Below are 22,793 nucleotides of genomic sequence, written 5' to 3'. Positions count from 1 at the left end.
TGAGGGAATGTCTTGCTGAATGATATCAACAAGTTGTTTTGCTTTAAAATCTATTGTCTAAAAAAGTAATCGGCGAAAAATATCGCGAAAAGCGAATATAGTACCAGCCTTTACAATTCATCTTCTTCAAATGTGTTTTTCATACGTAATTTTCTTTATTATTGGGTTGCGGATTTTTCATATAGTCGGCGTTGACAAATTTTTTCACAGCTTGTGACTCTGTAATTGCATTCTTTCTTCTGTCAGTTACCAGCTGTTACTTTTAGCGTGCTTTAGAAAAAAAGTGTAAAAAAAGTATATTTGATTAAAGTTCATTCTAAGTTTTATTAAAAATGTATTTACTTTCTTTTAAAAAATCCGCAATTACTTTTTGGGCAACCCAATACAAACCTGCTAATGTGTGGAATATCGGATCAAATAAAACATCGGTGTAAAACCATAGAAAACAACCACAGCTGTGTTAATAAGCATTTGACATTAGATTTATTGCAAAATCAAAACAAAAATAAAAAAAAATGTTACTCAGCTGTTTGCATGACCTTAATTTGTAAGTACATCCTGGTGTTCGTCCCTCTCGACTGGCAAAAATTTCGCTTGAACAGATTTTAACCCAAAAATCGTACAACATTTCACCATACATATCGTACAACAATTGTTGGCCAGCACACCCGTGTAAAAGAATGCAACCCTGCTTTAGTGCGAAGGCCAAACACGAATGACAGCAAAAGTCAATCGCAAATGAAATTTTCATTGGGTAACAACAACAACTGATAAAAGCGGTAGGTAACAATCGTGGTTAATTGAAAGGAAGGAAAACTGTGAAAAAATAACTAATTTTTAGTGTAGTTTAAATCAACTACTACTTCTAGAACACCAACTCGGAGTGGCAACGTAGATTGTGAATAAAAAATCAAGTGTACAATGCGAAAAACGCATTCGTCATTAGCGCTTTTATTAGCGGTGATTCTGTTAATTGGGCCACAATTCACAAATACGGTCAGCGGTGAGGAAACCGACTTTGACGATGGAGTTGTGGAGTCAGTTCAGGTAAGTGAAACTTTAGAATAGTTTTTCTTTTGTTATCTCGTGACCCCATTGCATGGGAGTTTTTATATGTTAGAATGTCTAATATATGCAATTTTATGTGATTCTCTTGAGGTACACGTCAGTGTTTTTACTTCGTTTTAATGTGGTTAGAAAGGCAAATACAAACATCGTAATGTGCCAATTAGTAACTCCAGAATTTCTCTATTCTACCCTTGGAATCAATTAACGCATTCCATTTTCATTTCAAATAGTAAAATTTACGTTCATTGAACTTTTTTTCTTTAGCATTTCATTTATGCCGGGGAGAGTTTGGGTGCGTGTATTTGTGTGTGTGTGCATTTGTGGTGTGTAATGAATGATGTTTGGTTTTGAGGGGGTTAAGGGTGACATAACCTCAATTTGCGTTTCGGTACGAAGTGCACTCAATCGATGGTGTTGCCGTATTGTTTCAAATATGAGATATTAGTTAGGGTTAATTAATTTAAAAGTTGCTATTGTGTAGCAGATTTTCAATTTGCTTTTTAATATGCCTGTTTTTAAGTCGTTTAGAAACTCATAGTAAGTAAACGTATTGTTTCCGGTTTCATGTACTGGCTGAAGGTAATATTGTTGATAAATTATTCATTCAAGTTGACCGAGTAAAGGGTGGTACTATTTTCGCTTTAGCGAAATTTTTTCATGATTACTATTTTTAGATAATAGATTTCTAAGCCAAAGAACTTGCTGATTTTATTCAGTAGGACATTCCCTCATTACTTATGAATATATTTTTATAAAGGTTTACACTGCTTTTTAAATCCGGATTTAGTGGCTCGATCATCTGTTTTCACTTTATAAAATCAGCTGACGAGAGCCTTAAATCCGAATTTAATTAGCAGAGTAAACGGGGTTTTATGTTATCATTAAGATTTTTGTAGTGTTTCAAAAAAGTAACTGTGAAAACTGTGTGTTTTCACCGGTGAAAAACGAACATAGTACCGGACATCACCTAAAAAAAATCCTGTGGGATCAGAAATAAACAGAGACTTGCTCACATAAAACGTTGAATTATATGACACATATTGGACGGAATGTGCCAACAATTGGTCTTTCCCCCCTTTGAGATAAAGCGAAGAATAATACTGACAGACAGATGCTACTTTGGACTAAGTAAGCAGTTTAGAAACAAGGCCACCTCTCGACAGACGAAGATTACACTATACAAGACACTGATACTACCCGTGTTGTTATATGGCTCTGAAGCATGGGTACTTGTGAAAGCACATGAGGTAGTGTTTGGAGTATTTGAGAGAAAGATATTTCGTAAAATATATGGACCAGTTTGCGTTAAAGGAGAATATAGGCGACGTATGAACCACGTGCTGTATGACGACGATAGCATAGTTACACGCATCAAAATACAACGGCTGCGTTGTTGTTGTTGTTGTAGCAGTTTATTGTGTTCTATCTTTCGTCTGCTTGATTCTGTTGAGTGTCAAGTCCCAGGAACTCTGCGACTAAGACGGGGTGCGTCCACAGGGATCTGGGTCTGAGCCGAGTGGGTCTGGCCGGGCAGTTAAACAGGTGACATGTATCGTGCGGGTTACAATCGGGACATTCATCTTGCACGTCGGCATCAATCCTTGCTCTTTAGGAGTTGAGGAGGCTGCATCTGCCGGAACGTAATTGAGCCAGAACTACTCTGGTTTGCCGCGGGAAGTCGATTTCTTCAGGTGCAATGGGAGGCGGTCTTTCTCCAAGGACTACATTTACCCGGTAGCCATTTACCGTGTCTGCATGAATGTTAATATGCCGCTTGATCTAGAGGTTCTCTCGTGTCGCTGAACCTCACGCTCTAGATCATGTAGATCTACCTTAAGGCTTCTGGGGTGTGGATATCTATCCACAAGATGATGATTTGGATGGTGTCTGCGATAACAGCCCAAAAGGTACTGCTTAGACAGCATGTAGTTATGTCTTCGCACTGAAAGGATCTTTGTCTCCTGATGGAGGTGGTCCACATGAGGGCGGCATTCCGACAGATCTGAATATTATACCACTGCGTGTCGCAAAGTTGAAGAAACTACACTGGTGCTGCATAACTTACCACAGACTGGCCAATTGGCTTATACGTGGTCAACAAGATTTCTTTGTCTGCACCCCAAGTGCTGCCAGCGAGTGACTTGAGGACCTTGTTTCTACTTTTGACTTTATTGCAGATTGCTGTGGCATGTGGGGAGAAGGTGTAGGAGCTGTCAAATGTGACGCCAAGTATTTTGGGAAACTTGATGGTCGGAATCATTTCTCCATCGACCATCACAGTCAGCTCAGTGTTCACCTCTCACGCGTATTTGTAGTGAACAATGTGGCTGAAGATTTGGTGGCAGATATCTTGCAGCGAAATATGAGGCAAGTTCGCTGAGGTAGACGTTGTAACTATCGAAGATTTCATCAATGGGTGGGGGGCCTGGTGCCATGATCGTACAATCGTCCGCATATGATACGATATCTATGCTGTCTGATGGGGGTGGAATGGAGGATAGGTAAACAGTGCCAGAGATATCACCTCATCTTGAGGAACTCCCTGTTTCACTCTACGGTGCTTCGACTTCCTATCCCTACACTCCACAAATGACTGGCGACCACACAGATAATTCGCGACCCAGCGTTTCAGGCCTGGCTGGAGGGAGGTGTTGGCGATGTTCTCAAACAATTTGGCATTGCTGACCGTGTCGAATGCCTTCGATAGGTCTAGTGTCACGAGGACCGTCCTATCACATGGCCTGGTCTGATTGAAGCGACGGCAAATGTGTGCGGTGATGCCATGCAAAGCTGTTGTTGTGCTGTTCAGTCTTCGAAATCCATGTTGATGTTCGGCGAATGCAAATCTCCTACGAGGCTCGGGAGGAGTAATGGAGAACGGTCTGTACGATTCCCCCAAACTCGGGTCCTTTTCAGGATTCAGTAGCAGCATTTTTCAGACATCGGGAACTATAAGAGTGTTTAAGGACAGGTTGAGGACAGTAGTAAGTTATTGAACTCCTGGCGAATCCAGATTCTTCAACATCAATGTAAAGATTCCGTCGGGGCCCAACGCCTTAGATGACTTGGAGCTACGGACGACATTCGTAATTTCACCCACGGTAAATTATGATGGTTCTTCATCGGCTCGGAGACAACGAATACGGCGAATGGCTCTCCTCCTTGCCCTGTCACACTCGGGATGCACAATAAATTGAAGGTTGTGTTCAACCTGGCGCATCTCTTCGGATCAGTCACGGTTAACTCGCCAAAAGTGACTGAGGTCCTGTCATCCCGTCTACCGGGGTTCCAGAGTGACCTAAGTTAAATTGCTCCAAGTGTTCCAGCCACAAATTCCGCTTATGTTCGTTGACTACCCTGTTTATTTCCAGATACAGCCCGCTGATTCTGGTATTAGTGGGGTCCATACAACGAATCCCATCACTCTCGTCTGCGAGTCTGCGCCGGGAAATTAGGCCGCACTTGGGGTATTCGACAGGCTGGTATAAAGCGAGCGGCTGCTGCATAAATGATGTCTCGGAATTTCCTCTCGGCCACTAGCACATCAGAGGGGGGTGGCAAATCACTGAAGAGCCGATTGGTGTACTCTCTAAAGCCAGCCCATTCGGCCTTCTTATGATTGATGAACGTCCGACGCTCAGAGGTTATGAAGTCGGGTGGTCGGTCAATGGTGAGAGTTATGGGGAGGTGGTCTGACCCCAAAGAGATGACGGCTTGCCAGGATACGTCACTCTGGAGATCAGGGGATGGAATGGGAATGTCTAGCCAGCTGCCAGGATACGTCACTCAGGAGAAGAGGGGATACAATGGAAATGTCTATCCAGCTGCTGCACCTCCTCGTAATTCTAGTGGGGGCATCTTCATTCACCGTGTAAAACGTGGAGATTTCAATCTGCTCTGCCAAAGCTATGCCACGCTAGTCGTTACCTAGGGGAGAATGACATGACGTGTGATGCGCATTAAAGTCCCCTAGAACCAGACAATTATGGCTAGATAGCAATCCACTTATGTCGGGGTTGTAAGCTTGGCCATTAATCGGGACACAGCTACCAACCGGCGGTATGTACACGTTGTATAGCTCTATCTCGGCAGTAGCGGACCTGACTGCTATCCCCATGCATTCCATGTAGGGGTCATTAGCGTCAAGCGTAGGCGAGATGGGTCTATATTGCATGGAATGGTGTATTACGAAGGCCAATCCTGCACCTCCATTCCTTGAGCGATCCTTACGTAGCACATTGTAACCGTGACAACTGCGCATGTTGCAGGTGTTGGTCAGTTTTGTCTCCTGGATCGTTGCGACCAATATGCTCTTCCATGAACTCATCGATCTTGCCACGAAGTCCGTTGCAGTTTAACTGGAAAAACCGATATACTTCCCTGCACTGGCCTGGCAATATTTGGCCTTGGATGCTGCCGTTGCGTAAATTGCCGTACGGGAGAGGTCGGGAGGCCACATAGTCCAACGTCGAGAAGGCAGAAGGCGACGACGACGACGCACTTCTGGCTATGTTCGCACAGCATCTTGCGACATAGCCAGTATGACTATACTCCCGTAGTGAAGTGAGGCCAGAGCAAGATCGGAAATGTACCCACTCCATGCACCTGGTTCTGTTCGGTTTGCCAGGCGGTTCTGGCAAACCGAACAGAACCAGGGTCTGGGGTTCTTTTCAATCCCGGCACGGACCAGAAGCGTGCGGAGAAGTCACTCCGGGATGTGCCTCTCCCATGACGAAAAAAGACGAACACGTTCCATCGGGTCAATCCGGTGCGTATAACCGGCTGCCATAGGATTGACCCGAGGTAGTGGGTATCCAATGCCTTTTTACTTGTTTAATTTCAATAGGCTTCGTCTCCAGGCCCAATGAAATTCTTGTGCCAAATTTTAAGGCGATCGCATGAAAATTGCGACCTATACTTTGTACACAAATTAACGTGGACAGACCCACAGACGAACATATCTAAATCGAATCAGAAAGTGATTATGAGTCGATCGGTGTACTTATCAATGGGTCTAGCTGTCTTCCTTTTGGGTGTTTCAAACAAATACCCTGTTCCACAGTTGTGGTTTAGGGTATAAAATGTAAAGTGTGGTTTGCGGAGAATTCAAACATTTTCTCGAGGCGTTGCAAGCGAAATGACGAAATAAGTTTACCCATATCCTCTGTGGAGGAGGCCACCGTAGCGCAGAGGTTAGAATGTTCGCCTATGACTGGGTTCGAATCCTGGCGTGACCATCAGAAAAAATTTTCAGCGATGGTTTTCCCCTCCTTAATGCTGACGACATTTGTGAGGTACTATGCCATGTAAAACTTCTCCAAAGAGGTGTCGCACTGCGGCATGCCGTTCGGACTCGGCTATAAAAAAGGAGGCCCCTTGTCATTGAGCTTAAACTTGAATCGAACTGCAATGATTGATATGTGAGAAGTTTGCCCCAGTTCCTTAGTGGAATGTTCATGGGCAAAATTTGCATATCCTCTGGTGAAGGATACAAAAATGGATTTGGTCCATTCAGATATTTGGCAAATTCTTTTGTGAGCTTATCTGATGGTTATGCTTCATCCAATTTTAAAACCATACATACAAGGAACATATTTTTATTTGCGGTTTATTTAATACTGGGACACAGAACACATGCCACGTTTATTTTAAACTCTTTAAGAACCCAAGTTTCCAATTATGTCGAGTTATTTCTGAATCATTTAGCACCGTGGTGTGTGGTATAAAGAACTCTATACAATTTCAGAAGTCTAATTTTAGAAAATTAAAAACAAAATTTTTTTAATTTCATAGTTTCTAAGGCAATTCACTTATTTGTGGTTTATTTTGTACATCTCACACAAAGAGTTCACGCTAGGCGTTAAGTAAACCTTTGGACGGGGGTTACCACAACCCAGGCAATAATTCTATGTGTTAAACTGTCAATAATAAGGCATACTCTTTTGTTTTTCTAAATGTGTTTGTTAACATGTTGAGGGGCGTATATGCCCCTATTATTTTACATAGTATGTGTTAGACCATTTAGTTATTAAACTACAGAACTTCTACATGACACAGAAGCCGGCCGGCGTGTCAATCTTAATTAATTCATTGTGACGCTGGCATTTTCGGTTTCCCAGCTGCCCGCCTTATCTATCTACACCTTGGCAGGGTGGATTTTGAATTCAATCACTTTCCCTTATAGCATGTAATACCCTGCAATCACAGCGATAACAGCGAATATTAGATGGGCTATTAGAGAAAAACTAGGTCAAAATTATTTCTACATTACTTAGAAATTTAGGCATGATCTAAGAAATGTGGACAGGTTTTAACACCTGTTGTTAGCCCAAGCACATTTGCCACACATGCTAAGCTATTTAATGAGCCCATGCATTTGTACGTAATAAATCCCCTAGGCGAAACAAACAATTGTAAGCTGCCCCATGCTATCTGCGTCTAATCTCCTATTTACCTTTAGCTGACTTTTATTCGCCTGAGTGAAGGGCAAAGATAAAACTTAGAGAAACACACAGCAAATATTTGCTGTTAGCAGCATTTTTGTTACTTTTATACCCACCACCGAAGGATGGGGGTATATTCATTTTGCCATTCCGTTAGCAACACATCGAAATATCCGTTTCCGACCCTATAAATTATATATATTCTTGATCAGCGTAAAAATCTAAGACGATCTAGCCACGTCCGTCCGTCTGTCTCTTGAAATCACGCTATAGTCTTTAAAAATAGAGATATTGAGCTGAAACTTTGCATAGATTCTTTTTATACCCTCCACCATAGGATGGGGGTATACTAATTTCGTCATTCTGGGCCCATAAAAGGCCCACTTTTTGTCCAATTTTGCCAACATTTGAGACAGTGAGTTGTGTTAGACCCTTCGACATCATTCTTCAATTTGGCCCAGATCGGTCTAGATTTGGATATAACTGCCATATAGACCGACCTCTCGATTTAAGGTTTTGGCCCCATAAAAGGCGCATTTATTTTCCGATTGCACCGAAATTTGGGACAATGAGTTGTGTTACGACCTTCGACATCCTTCTGAAATTTGGCTCAGATCGGTATAGATTTGTATATAGCTGCCATATAGGCCGATCTCTTGATTTAAGGTCTTGGCCCTATATAAGACACATTTATAATCCGATTTCGCTTTAATTTGACACAGTGACTTATGTTAGGCTTTTCGACATCTGTGTTGTATGTGGTTCAGATGGGTCTATATTTGGATATGGCTACCATAAAGACAAATATTTTGCTCTGCAAAATTGAACAATGAGTTGTACTTATTAGGCCACTCAATATCCGAGTGTCGAATTTGGTCCAAATCGGGCCACGTTTCGATTAAGATGCTTTGGGGGCATTCATTATGCATTTTACATCGGATTATGACGAAAGGTGGTTTATGTATATACCCGAGGTGGTGGGTATCCAAAGTTCGGCCCGGCCGAACTTAACGCCTTTTTACTTGTTTTTTTTTTTTTTTTTTTGTGGTGACAACTTGGATAAATCTAATTTTATTGATTAAATTTCGGGTTCTCTTTCTCTTTCTGTTTTTTTTTTTTTTTGCAGGATGATGAACCCGCCTTAGCCACCGACGAAAATGGCGAAGAGTTGGTATATGAGAGTCCTAAATATGATCCTATGGATTTCCATTTTGTCGATCATTTCGACGATACAGAAAAATCACAAAAGTTATGGGTAAAATCTCAGGCAAAAAAAGATGACATAGCTGAAGAAATAGCCAAATACGATGGCGTCTGGAGTTGGGAGGCGCCCCAGCGCATTGTTTGGAAGAATGATATTGGTCTAGTGCTCAAATCCAAAGCGAAACATGCAGCCATTGCTGCGAAACTCTTCAAACCATTCACATTCGAAGATGACAAACCTTTGATTGTGCAATATGAAGTAACGCTACAGGTAAGTGTGAAAAATGACCTAAATTTCCCATGACTAAATCCCATTAAATTGTGTTCAATATTCGTTTGGTTTACATTTCAGGAGGGTCAAGAATGCGGTGGTTCATATATCAAATTACTTTCGGCCAACAAAGCCAACGATGACCTGACCAAGGTAGGTAGCATTGACAACCATTCTTTTACATGCTGCCACCACCACCCTCTTTTGAAATATTTATGTATTCACTTGTTGTTGTTGTTTTTTTTTTGTTTGCCTGGTTTTCTTTTGCATTTGTCTGCAGTTCAATGATAAAACTCCTTACACCATTATGTTTGGTCCCGACAAATGCGGCAATGATATTAAAATGCATTTTATTTTCCGTCATGTTAATCCCATTAATGGCAGTATTACCGAGAAACATTGTCGCAAGCCCAAGTAAGTGAACCACCACCCCATCTCACCTCACATGTGACAATGCGTTGTTGCATTTTTATTGATTTTTTGTTTTTTTTTTTTTTTTTGGTATTCTTAACAGAGACCGTTTGGAAGAGCCTTTCAAAGATAAATTACCCCATTTGTATACACTTATACTGCGTCCCGATAATACATTTGAAATTCGTCTGGATCATAACATTGTTAACGAAGGTTCCTTGTTGAGCGAATTTACTCCACCGGTTAATCCACCACGTGAAATCGATGATCCCAATGATAAGAAGCCCGATGATTGGGATGAACGTGAAAAGGTTGATCCAAGTCGTAACAAGTGCTTCAGTTTTGTTTATAACTTTGTTTGTTATTAAAGATACCCGACCCGGCAGCCCAAAAACCCGAAGATTGGGATGATGATGCTCCTCCACAAATACCAGATCCTAGTGCTGTTATGCCCAATGATTGGTTGGAGGATGAACCTGAAATGATTCCTGGTGAGTTTTATTAAAAAATCAAACATTAATAATCAAAGCTTGTTTGTGTGTCATTTGTGTGAAAAACTGCTGAACCGATTTTATTGAAATTTTCAAACGTGTAAAGGGTGGGGTTCATTTTGATATCAGAGAGGGCGAACTGTTCCCTTTACCTTTTTTTAAACCGCCAGATTTCGCAGATTTTTGGGATGTATCAAGCCCAATTTTGTTTGCACTTTTACAGCAACTCAAAAATAAAAATTTGGCATACAAATTTGGGGCGGGGTTCCTAGGGGCGAACGTTCCACCTTCAAAGTCAGCCAAGTGGATATACTATATAGACCAATCATGACAATATGAGATTTAAATGTAATGCCACCGTAGCGCAGAGGTTAGCATGTCCATCAGAAAAAAATCGAAGTGGTTGGTTATCCCCTCCTAATGCTGGCGACATTTGAGAGTTACTACGCCATGTAAAAACTTCTCCCAAAAGACGTTTCGTACTGTGGCAAGCCGTCCGGACTTGGCTATTAAAAGGAGGTCGTCTATCCTTGAACGATACTAGTGCAGTCTGTTACACCATCCGAATCTCAGTTGTACCGGAGTAGTTAGTCATCAGCAATGGGTGGTGGGTGCCCACCAAGGACTTTATTCGGTCGGTATGATAAGGTCGTACTAGTTAATGCATCATGTTGTATGTCCTGTAGACCCGCTTTGTATCTCAGGTGTTGATGGACTGCGTTCTTAAACATTCAGATATTCTATTTCAGATTATTACCTCGAGAAACTGTTTAGAAAAGGTTCACAATAGTTCTTAAGCCTAAGGAACTTAGTCTCCTCGTTGTTGTTGTTGTTGCCACATTTGTATGTAACGTCAGCGTTCCTCGTCAAGCTCCTATAGGTGAACAACCTTGTTCCGATCCAAAAGACCGATTGCCGCGGAATCATGATGATCATTGGTTATTTAGTCGCAAATAATTCGCCTTGTCAAATCAAATATCCCGCGGCGATCGGAACGAGCTTGCTCACCTACGCGAGGATCGCCACCACCACATGAAAATGTGGCTACAACAACAACAATAATAAGTATCATAGGCACTCAGTATTTAACCAAGAGCCGATGACGTCTGGTCTCTCACTGAGATTCTCAACTCGATGCCGCTGAATATCCGCGACTGCAGTTGCAGCTACCCCGTATGGAGCATTTCACCATCTGCAAACTGTGGATGCGCCCGATAGCTCTCTGCTGTGCTTCTCATGATAATGATGAACACAACACAAATCGAAGCTCAGGGTTGCAGCTCATGTCCTGCTCACTGTTATCCAGTGGCGGAATAGATGGTCTATGCTCGCCATTTGGTGACATCCTGTGATTTTTCGTCTGCTTGATTCTGAGATCCAGGAACTCTGCGACTGAGATTGGGTGCGTCCAGAGGGATCTGGGTCTGAGCCGAATGGGTCTGGCAGGACAGTTAAACAGGTGACGTTTATCGTGTGGTCTCTGGTCACAATCGGGCATACATCTTGTACATCGGCATCAATCCTTGCTCTCTGTAGGAGTTGAGGCGGCTGCATCTGCCGGAACGTAATTGAGGCAGAACTGGTTTGCCGGGGCAGGTCAATTTTTTCGGATGCAATGGGAGGCGGTCGTTCTCCAAGGAATACATTCACTCGATAGCTATTTACCGTTTCTGCTACCGTGTCTGCATGAATGTTGTTTAGATCTGCTTGATCCAAAGTTTCTCTATTGTAGCGCTGAACCTCACGCTCTAGATCGTGAGGATCTACCTTAAGGCTTCTGGGCGGTGGATATCTATCCAGAAGATGATGATTTAGATGGTCTCTGCGATAACAGCCTACAAGGTATTGCTTAGAGTTATGTCTTCGAAGTAGTAGGATCTTTGTCTACTGATGGAGGTGGTCCACATGAGAACTGAGGAGACAGCCCGTCGCAGTTCGGAGGGCGGCATTCTGACAGATCTTAATATAATTTCACTGCGTGTCACAGAGCCGACGAGACCACACTGTAGCTGCATAATTTACCACAGACCGGTCAATTGCTTTGCACATAGTCAACAAGGTTTCTTCGTCTGCACCCCAAGTGCTGCCTGGAAGTGTCTTGAGGACATTGTTTCTACTTTCGACTTTATCGCAAATTGCTGTGGCATGTGGGGAGAATGTGTAAGAGCTGTCAAATGTAACGCCAAGTATTTTGGGACACTTGATGAGCGAAATTGTCACTCCATCAACCATCACATATAGCTCCCTACCTATCTCATGCTTAAATGTAGTGAACAATGTAGCTGAGATTTGGTGGCTGATATCTTCAGATTTCTTGCAGCGAAATATGAGGCAAGTTCGTTGAGGTAGGTTTGGTTGTTGTTGCAGCCTCTAAGCTTTTATATGAAAGTGAGGAAGCCCATTCCCGTCCAAATTGGAGCTTAAAGTTCCAGCCTGAATGGTGCTTATAGTTATCCCCTGCAGAGTTTGTAGGATCTGTGACAGGTCTGTGGGTTTCGCCAGTGTTTTTCACAGCTTGATTTATCACCGGTCGCCCGGTGATGGCCTTATAGAACGTCAGCAAGGCAGCATCGTACAGACCGATTTTCATTCTCTTGCCATTAGCTACAGACAATACTCCTCACTATTCTCCTTTGAGGAATTTCCATATGCTTAGCGCTGACATTGATTGCATAAAACGACTGCTTTGCATGATCAAACCTTGTCAAAGGATTGTCCACGTGGCTGTGGACCTTCCGAAGACTTTCAATACGGTCTGTCATGCCACGGTTTTGAGGAAATCGCCAACTCGTCTTCCTGTGCAGCCCTAGTTGTGTGGTAAAAGAAGACATTTACCGCCCATAGAGGTCAGGCTCCATCTACATGTTCCGCAGCAAGCGTTTCAGAGCTACAAACGAGAGCGTCTAAATTAAGTAGCGTTTCAGGCAAGTCCAAATAGAATTCTCGAAGATACGGTAGCGAAAGTGGTGAACAACTCATAAGGAACGTTAAAACGCACCCATTTGTTAATGAGAAAATACCCCTATATTTCTTAAGGGCTTTTCGTGGAAAAATTTTGAATTTTTTCTGTTGGAAGATCTTTAGCCATTTCTAAGCTTGGAACTACTCCCCAACAAAAGAAAAATTAGTTTTAGATAGTATATTTTTTTAAGATCTCAAGACAGTCTAATGCTTATCGAATACCAGATTTTTCTTTAAATTTCTCCATTGTAGATTTATTTGTAAACTTGATTAAATTTTTCCAGATCCCTCAGCGCTTAAACCCGATGACTGGGATGTCGATATGGATGGTGAATGGGAAGCTCCTTTAGTTGATAATCCAGTGTGTGAAAAGGTTTCGGGTTGCGGTAAATGGAAGGCTCCATTAATCGCCAATAAAGATTACAAAGGTAAATGGCGCGCACCCATGATTGATAATCCCAATTACCGTGGCAAATGGGCTGCCCGAAAAATTCCAAATCCTGAATTCTTTGAAGATCTTGCTCCCTTCAAAATGACCCCAATAGTAAGTGGTAGCTACACCAGCAAATGGTTTTTTTCAGGCTTTAACTCAATCTTTGCCCTCTCCTCTTTTTAGTCTGCTGTAGGCATTGAGTTATGGTCAATGTCAAATGAGATTCTGTTTGATAATCTCATTATTACCGACGATTTGGATGTTGCCATTGACTATTCCTCTAAAACATTTGATCTGAAGCGCAAATTCATTGCCAAGGAATCGGTAAGTATTCGAAAACTACAGATCAAGCATTTTGCAGTATTTCAAAAAAAAATTTCAAAAAATTTTAAATATTTTAAAAATAAAGAAAACATGGTACCATCGTTTTATGCGCCACATTAACTACAAGCCCGGTTGGTGGGCTTTGTATTTCGTGTATGTGAGCATTCCAGTAGGTGGTTACATTTACTACCTGTACCGCCGTGCCACAGAAGAGGTTAACATGAAAAAAGAATATTATTTTCCCGAAACTAACTGGCTTAGAATTATTGCTAAAAAATAAAATTTGAATTTTTTGTTTGTTTTATTATTTTGTAGTGTGTTTGTAGTCATATCAGCACAATTTGTATCGCTATTTTGCTTTTCTCTTCCATTTTTCACTCATTTGTAGGATACATTTTTGAATAAGGTCATGACCTATGGCAAGGAGAATCCTTGGTCATGGCGTATTGCGCTAGTATTACTGGTAACACCATTGGCATTCTCCTTCTATCGCTTAGTGAGAGGAGGCAAAAAGGTAAATTGTGCAGCTAGAAGACTGGATACATTTCAGTTAATTGTTACCGCAGTATTTTGCCTTGTTATTGGGTTGCCCAAAAAGTAATTGCGGATTTTTTTAAAAGAAAGTAAATGCATTTTTAATAAAACTTAGAATGAACTTTAATCAAATATACTTTCTCTTTTTCTAAAGCAAGCTAAAAGTAACAGCTGATAACTGACAGAAGAAAGAATGTAATTACAGAGTCACAAGCTGTGAAAAAATTTGTCAACACCGACTATATGAAAAATCCGCAATTACTTTTTGGGCAACCCAATATTTTGCTTTTTTCACGACTTTTTTAACATGCCCTTTCTTTTGTGTTTTTTCTGTTCGTGTGTGTGTGTTTTTTTTTCTCTTTGTCAACTCATAGGATACCACAGCTGATGCCAAAAAGACAGATGCTGTACAACCCGATGATGATCAAACAGCAGCAGATGATGATAATAAGCAGGAAGCTGGTACAAAATCTAGTCCCAAAAAGAAAAAGTCTGACTTAGATGTTAAAAATAGTGCAGGTGACGCTGAACCTGATGAGGAAGACAGTGGCAAAGATTCCACCGAGGATGTTGATGGTGGAGCTTCTGAAGAGAAAGAGACTGAGGTAAGTTGTAAAGTAAATTTCAAAGTTCAATTCAATTATTTAAGCAAAACAAGATTTTCATCATGGTTTCGGCATTTAAACCCTACTCAACATTTCAACTCGAAAATCACCTATACACCCCCCAAGCAATTATATAGGCTACACAGGACAACTATCAATCTAATGTCCCAAATGAAAGTCAATTTGTTGAGGTGGGTGGGGTTTTGAATTAAGCAGCATGCGGTAAATGAGAACCACACAGTCTGTAACTTTGAGCTTCTATCTGTGTGTAGAAGTGTGTTTTGTTCTATCTTTCGTTTGCTTGATTCTGCTGAATATCTAGACCCAAGAATTCTGCGACTAATGGTGATTTCGATTCTGAAAAAAATGTTACACTAATGTTGCACTTATACGGGACAACATTTTGGGAATGCTGCCTTATCCCTCTCATAGTTTTACACTTTTTACATTTTCAATCGAACATGTTAATATGCCCGTATATTATAATTTCAACCAAATAATGCTGTAAAATGTAGCAATGCATCTAATATGCCGTTAGCTAAATAAAACGCGATTACTTTTTCCTTTTTTTATGTATTTATTTTTAATATTTTGCCAAACATTCTACAAATTGTTTTCTTCTTCTTCTTTTCATCCAAAATTTGCTTGAACGGTGGCATGCACATGAGATGATAGCAGCTGATTTAAAGTGCGACATTCTCCATCCTAGCCTAGCCACGGTGTAGAAAATGCAGCATTTTTTCACTTTCAGTGGGCAACACCATTACAAACGAACATTTACCCGGTGGTGGGGTTACACTTTTTTGGAGAATCGAACACAAAATTTCGATCTCAGTGCAACATGTCGAAAAAATGCTGCACTTTTTTCACAATCGAAATCACCATAAGTTAGGTTGCGTCTAGAGGGATCTGAGTCTCAATCGAGTACGTGTATGTGGACAGTTAAACAAGTGTTGTGTGGTCCCAGGTCACAATCGGGGCACACATCCTGGTCGTTGGTATCAATCCTTGCTCTGTAGGAGGAGAAACGGCTGCATCTGCCGGATTGTAATTGAGACAGAACTACTCTGGTTCTTCAGGTGCAATGGGATGCGGTCGTTTTCCAAGAACCACATTCATCCGGTGGTTATTCACCGCATCTCCTATCATGTCTGCATGAATGTTTTTTAGACCCGCTTGATATGCCGCTTGATTTAAAAATTCTTTCTTTTAGCTCTGATCATGTATTGTAGATCAACCTTAAGACTTCTAAGAGGTGGATACTTGTCCACAAAATGATTTGTATGGTCTGTGCGATAACAGCCCACAAGGTTGTTGTTGTTGTTGTAGCAGTTTATTGTGTTCTATCTTTCGTCTGCTTGATTCTGATGAGTGTCAAGTCTGTAAAGGATTGCCACTCTTACCTAACCTAACCCTGAAGTGGCAGCCCTTGCCGATGAAGGACCGGTTGTACGTACCGGATTGACCCAAGGTCCGGGCTGGCTTGGGATTTGTCTGCCAGCAAGATTGGGATTTGTCTATCCATTAAACGGATTTTATCGCTTAGTTTGTATGGGGATAAATGCTATCCGCGATAAGCTTGGCGACTAATATTATCTTCGCTTTATATCGTCGTTTATTAAAGCATATGGTGTCATCATTCAATTTGAATGACAAAATTAAAAGAGGAAGAACGCAACATATTTATTCAACGGCTTGACGTCCGGGAATGGCAAAATTGTTCTGGATTGTAATAAAATCAAGAATCTTTTGTTTGTCTAGCCACTGTTCCTCTTTTTTTTGCACATAACTATAAATCCCATATTGTAGTGGTAGGTCCATATGTTCGCTTGTGGGGTTTTAGAAATGCAGAGAACTGCACAAGATACAATATTTGGCACTCAGTAGACACTTGTGAAAAACATTCAATAGAGTCTTGTTTTGTTTCGCATGACACTGAAAAATTAAGTTATAACTTAATTTTTAAGTTATATGTAACTTATTTTTGTGGTGGTTTGCGAAACAAAACATAAGTGTCTATTGAGGGTTTTTCATAAGTGTCTATTGAGTGCCAAAAATTGGGTTTTATGCAGTTCTCTGTGGGGATGAGGGGCTTTTCGTTGTTGTAGTCACATTTGTATATGGAGGTAGCGACGCTTTCCCAGCTCCATTAGTGAGCCTGGACTACAACAACAAACAGCGCCTTATATCCGAAACCCGACAAAAGAACATATGGATCTACCACTACAATATGGGATTTACAGCTATGTCCAAAAATATAGGGACAGCGACTAGTCAGACAAACGAAAATTCTAAAGCGCTTCCCCAGGCTCACCTATGGAGCTGGCAAGCGTCGCAATTTCCACGTCCAAAATCCCATGGCAACCGGTTATACGGATACCGGTACCGGATTGACCCGATGAAGTTCTTCATCGGCAAGGGCTGCCGCCTCAGTGTATAAAACACTGCTACAATAACAACAACAATAAAAAGCGTCTCATCCCCAAAACCCACAAGCGAACATATGAACCTTCCACTACAATATGGGATTTACAGTTATATTCAAAAAATAGGGACAGTGGCTAGATAAGCAAAGAGACAGACAAAAGATTCCAAAGCGCCTAAAATGGGAACTAGATTGACGGTTTATACCAATTTGTAATGAATGTAGACTGGAAAAATAACTTCCGTTACGAAAATGTTAAACATGTGCTGTTTGTTTTAATTGTTTACCGAGTGCAAAATAATAGGGAAACTTTTGGTTTTCAAACGAAAAACTTCAAAATTAGAAAAAGGAAGGCAAGTTTTGAGTTAAAATTGCAGCCAAATTATGTTGTAACAGCTTTTTAGTAACTTAACTACCTCTTGCATCACCCTAGGCATAGAGACAGTTCAGTTCTGGTGAACCAAAATTGGTGTAATTACCTATGGAGGTAACCAAAAGACATCTGAACTGGACTGACGTATTTCCCTTTATTTGAGTTTAAACGATATTCCAAAAATTTTCAATCGAATTTAGTTTCAGAGACTTGAGGGCCATCCTAGAGCAGATATTTTATTGGTTCTATACCAAGATTATCTGTATTATGATAGCGCTTAAGTCTCTTGTCCAGTTGAAAAATCAAACTGTACTATAGACGGGGCACACTCCATTGAAACGAAACATTCCCCAAACTATGATATTTCCACCGACATGTTTGTCGATTTCTACGGTGTACTTTGGTTTCGCTGTGGCTTTAGGCGGTTTCATTACATGATCCCATCCCCTATTTGGGCTATTAAAAATGATTTTTAGTCTTTAGACAAAAGAATATTGCGCCATTTTCCTTTAGCCAGATGAAAATATCAAATTATTGATATATATATATGGAATATATATTGACTTACTGCAAGTACCGAAATAGGGTAAGACGGTATTGAGGAAGCATAAAAAAGGTTATTGGGAACGGTAACTTAATAGTTGGACAGGAACCTGAAAAAGATTTATCCAGACTGGATCCAAATATAATAACAAATTTGCCCGTTGGAAACTGAACTGAAGTTGGGTTGCAATCGATTATCGACCTATTATAAGTCGATTATAGATTGATTTCTTCGTGTCGCATCATACGTCACCCGTAGGAAACAGTCCCAAATTTAATTCCTTTCTGAAGTCGGGTTTTCATTTAAATGAATAAATAATGATGATCTGAGGGAAGCCTTATGTCGAGTTGAGTCGAATGCGGTAGTCACTGATAATTGCAAATTTTGCCCATGAACATTCCACTAAGGAGCTTCTCAATGAGTGCAGTCCGATTCAATTTTAAACTCAATGATAAGGGGCTTCCTTTTTTTATGGCCAAGTCCGAATGGCATGTCGCATTGCGACACCTCTTCGTAGAGAAGTTTTACATGTCATAGTACCTCACAAATGTTGCCAGCATTAGGAGGGGCAAACCACCGCCGACAATTTTTTTCTGATGGTCTCGCCAGGATTCGAACCCAGGCGTTCAGCGTCATAGGCGGATATGCTAACCTCTGCGCTGCGGTGGCCTCCAAGATTATTTACCCTTTTATAGAATCATTTATTTTAGGAATTTTTAATGCCATAATTACGACATCAACCTACTCTCTAAAATGGGAGACTTCGCGAGTCGTTCCCATAGCGAACAAGTAAAAAGGCGTTAAGTTCGGCCGAGCCGAACTTTGGATACCCACCAGCTCGGGTATATATGTAAACCACCTTTCATCAAAATCCGGTGAAAATTGCTATAACTGCTATTGGACAAAAGGTACCATAGCAGTTATATCGAAATATGATCCGATTAGGATCAAATACTAATAAGTACAAGTCATTGTTCAATTGTGTATAACAAAATATTGGTCATTTTAGTAGCTATATCTAAAAATAAACCGATCTGCACCATATACAACATGGATGTCGAAAAGCCTAACATAAGTCAATATGTCAAATTTCAGTTGAAACGGATTATACATGCGCCTTTTTTGGTGCCAAGACTTTAAATCGAGATATCGGTCTATATGGCAGATATATGCAAATCTTGATCGATCTAGACCAAATTGCAGAAATGTGTGTAGGGGTTTAACATAACTCTCTGTCCCAAATTTCGGCAACATCGGAAAATAAATGCGCCTTTTATGGGCCAAAAACATTAAATCGAGAGATCGGTCTATATGTCAGCTATATCCAAATCTGGACCAATCTGAGCCAAATTGGGGAAGAATGTCAAAAGGCCTAACACAACTCACTGTCCCAAATTGCGGCGACATCGAACAATAAATGCGCTTTTTAGGGAACCAAAACCTTAAACCTAGAGATCGGTCTATATGGCAGCTATATCCAAATCTGGACCCGATAAAGGGTCTGAAGCCCATAAAAGCTTTATTTATTACCCGATTTCGCTGAAATTTAAAGCAGTGGGATATTTTGCGCCTCCCGACGTCTGGCCCAAATATGGCTCAGATCGGACTATATTTAGATATAGCTGCCATATTGACCGATATACTGGTTAAGGGTCTGAAGCCCATAAAAGCTTTATTTTTTTCCGATTTCGCTGAAATTTGAAATAGTGAGTAGTTTTAGACCACCCCCCATCCGGTCCGATCGGACTGTATTTAGATATAGCTGTCATATAGACCGATATACCGGTTAAGGGTCTGAATCTCATAAAAGCTTTATTTATTACCCGATTTTGTTGAAATTTGAAGTACAAAATTCAACAGTGACTCATATTTATTAGACCACTCAATGTCCGTGCCGAATTTGGGTGCTTAATTTATCCATTTTTCACCAGATTGTGGCGAAAGGGGGTTTACATATTCACCCGAGGTGGTGGGTGTCCAAAGTTCGGCCCGGCCGAACTTCATACCTTGTTACATGTTTTTTATGTCAAGTACGAACGGCGTGCCGCATAGCGACACCACTAGAGAAATCCCATGGCAGCCGGTTGTATGTACCGGATTGACCCGATGAATTCCTTCATCGGCAAGGGCTGCTGCCTCAGTGTACCACACACTGCTACTACAACAACCACAACTAGAGAAATTTGAACATGGTAGGATACCTCAGAACTGTAGCCGGCATTACTAAGGGGATAACCACCGCTGAAAATTTTTCTCATATTTGACCCCAGACGTTTGGAGTCACAGGTTGACATGCGAACCTCCACCGAAGGATGGGGGTATATTCATTTTGTCTTTCCGTTTGCAACACATCGAAATATCCATTTCCGACCCTGTAAAGTATATATATATTCTTGATCAGAGTATAAATCTAAGACGATCTAGACATGTCCGTCCGTCTGTCTGTTGAAATCACGCTATCAAAATAGAGATATTGAGCTGAAACTTTGCACATATTCTTTTTTTGTCCATAAGCAGGTTAAGTTCGAAGATTGGCAATATCGGACTGTATCTTGGTATAGTCCCCATATAGACCGATCCGCCGATTTAGGGTCTTAGGCCCATAAAAGCCACATTTATTATCCAATTTTGCTGAAATTTGGGACAGTGAGTTGTCTTAGGCCCTTCGACGTTCTTCGTCCATTTGGCCCAGGGTCTTAGGCTCAAAAGAGCCACATTTAGTATCCGATTTTGATGAAATTTAGGACAGTGAGTTGTGTCAAGCCCTTCGACTTACTTCGTAAATTTGGTGCAGATCGGTCGAGATTCGGAATGAAAGGTAGTTTACATATATACTCGAGGTGGTGGGTATCCAAAGTTCGGCCCGGCCGCCGAACTTGTTTTTGTGCACATAACTGTATATGGAAATCTAGTTGAACCGGGCCCGCTCCACTGCGAGTTCTTTCTAATTCATTCTATTTGAGCGTCTATTGGGTGGGACTGCGCCTAAGACATTTTGCCCCGAATGTGTATAACAAATGTTTCTCCACCCAAATACTTTAATTTGAGCCCTATATTGCTGGAGTTAGTAAATAACTCCCAAACTATGTAAATAAATCCTTAGTTTTTTTGTTTTATTATACATTTAATTTATTTATTGGAATACTATACAGATTTTTTTACTAAAGTGCCTTTTATTCATCTTGTTTTGTCTCATTGCAGGAATCTACTTCAACAAAGCCCCGCAAACGTCGCGTGCGTAAAGACGCATCCTAATTGTCATTCGAGTCGGGAATCATTTAAATTATTTTCATTAGCAATTTTCTCAATATTTTTTACATTTCTAAGAAAATTTACAAAAAAAAAAAAATCTATTCCAAAAAGATGACAACAATTCTCTTGCAAGACAAGGGTTTAGATGTTGTGTATCTTCCACAAATGAAAGAACACAAGGAAAATTGTAAAGCGGCAACAACGTCGTCCATAGGAACAACTGAGAAGTGAAGAGACAAGACGAGGCGAGGAGAGAGGAAAGACAGATACACGAGGTTATCTTCTCAACTTAAAGCAATTTCTTAGGGCATTTGTGAAACAGTTTTAGTTATAATTTCTTTCCTCTTAATTTGATGAAGTGTTCAGGTGAAGAACATTCGACAAGAAATTCGACAAAGCCCTTTTAGGATGACAACAAACAACACAAGCCAACACACTCCACTTCACTTCGGTGGAAGCTTGCAGGCACATTAAACAAATTACATCCCCGGAATAGAAGTAGAAGGAGTATGAAAAGCAAAAAAATGCGACATTCTCCAACAATGCATGTTTATAACTTTGTTATGTGTTAAAACTTTTGTTGATGGCTTTTTTTGTTTGTGTGTCAGAGAGTTTCGGTGTGTCGAAAGAATTTGTATACGAAATTGAAAACTCTTTCTTTGTCGTGTTTTCCTCCCTGAAAGCAAACCGCAAACACAGTAACAGCAACCGGAAATGGCAATAGCAATAATACTAATTGCACTTTTTGTTTTCGTTTCGTTTACCTTTTTTTTCCCCGTGTGCCACCTGGCTGCTGATGCTGTGCTTGGGGTTTGGCATTGTAGCAACTAGATCTAGATCTAAACTTAAATTCTTAACATTCTCAAACTACTTTTTCTTTTGTTTTTTATTTTTTAATATACAAATGGTTATAGATAGTATGTTTCCCACCCCACCACCAGTATGTACCTCCTTGGGTCTGCCTTTATTGTTTTGATGCATCTCTACTTTTGTTTTTCTTCTTTTAATTTTTATTTTTGTTTTAATTTGAATTGCATATTTCTTTCATGCTAGTTTCTTATCATTCTGTGCGCGATGCGCATTATTTATACATTTAATTTATGATATATACATATACATGTAACTAAATGTACGTCTTGTTTTATTTATTTTTAAATGAATGTGTAAAACAAAATGAAACAATAAAAACTAAATTTAATAAAAACCAACCAAAAAAAAAAGCAACAACTGTAAGCAATCGCTATGGCAGCTGGTTGTACCGATGGAGTACTTCTTCACCGGCAAGGGCTGCCGCCTCAGTGTACAACACACTGCTACAACAACTATAGAAACATTAGAACATAGTATTAGTATTTATATCAATATAGGATACTAATCAATTTTATGCCAATTCCGCCGACATGAGTATGGACAAATATTTAGACAACATCAAATAAATTTTCCCCCACAAAAACA

General features: G+C 40.5%; 1 protein-coding gene across 4 annotated transcripts; it reads left to right on the top strand.

Moving 5' to 3' along the window:
• The first annotated feature begins 706 nt into the window (after positions 1–706).
• LOC106085563 (calnexin) lies at positions 707–21,485 on the top strand. Of its 4 annotated transcripts, none has more exons than XM_059363399.1 (12): positions 707–779; positions 847–1,047; positions 8,638–8,985; positions 9,067–9,138; positions 9,266–9,399; positions 9,500–9,707; positions 9,767–9,887; positions 13,133–13,392; positions 13,465–13,605; positions 13,691–13,819; positions 14,514–14,744; positions 21,288–21,485. In XM_059363399.1, the coding sequence occupies exons 2-12, from the start codon at positions 922–924 to the stop codon at positions 21,339–21,341; spliced, it is 1,824 nt and encodes a 607-aa protein (XP_059219382.1). In that variant the 5' UTR covers positions 707–779; positions 847–921; the 3' UTR covers positions 21,342–21,485. The 4 variants fall into 4 exon arrangements, with proteins under 4 accessions (XP_059219382.1, XP_059219381.1, XP_059219383.1 ...); XM_059363398.1 differs by having other exon boundaries at positions 711–779; positions 842–1,047; XM_059363400.1 differs by lacking the exons at positions 707–779; positions 13,691–13,819 and adding an exon at positions 13,994–14,119 and having other exon boundaries at positions 786–1,047.
• Positions 21,486–22,793: the final 1,308 nt, after the last annotated feature.

The sequence above is a fragment of the Stomoxys calcitrans genome, chromosome 2 (genome assembly GCF_963082655.1).
Source record: "Stomoxys calcitrans chromosome 2, idStoCalc2.1, whole genome shotgun sequence".
Taxonomy (NCBI): domain Eukaryota; kingdom Metazoa; phylum Arthropoda; class Insecta; order Diptera; family Muscidae; genus Stomoxys; species Stomoxys calcitrans.
This window is presented reverse-complemented; position numbering and strand designations above follow the sequence as displayed.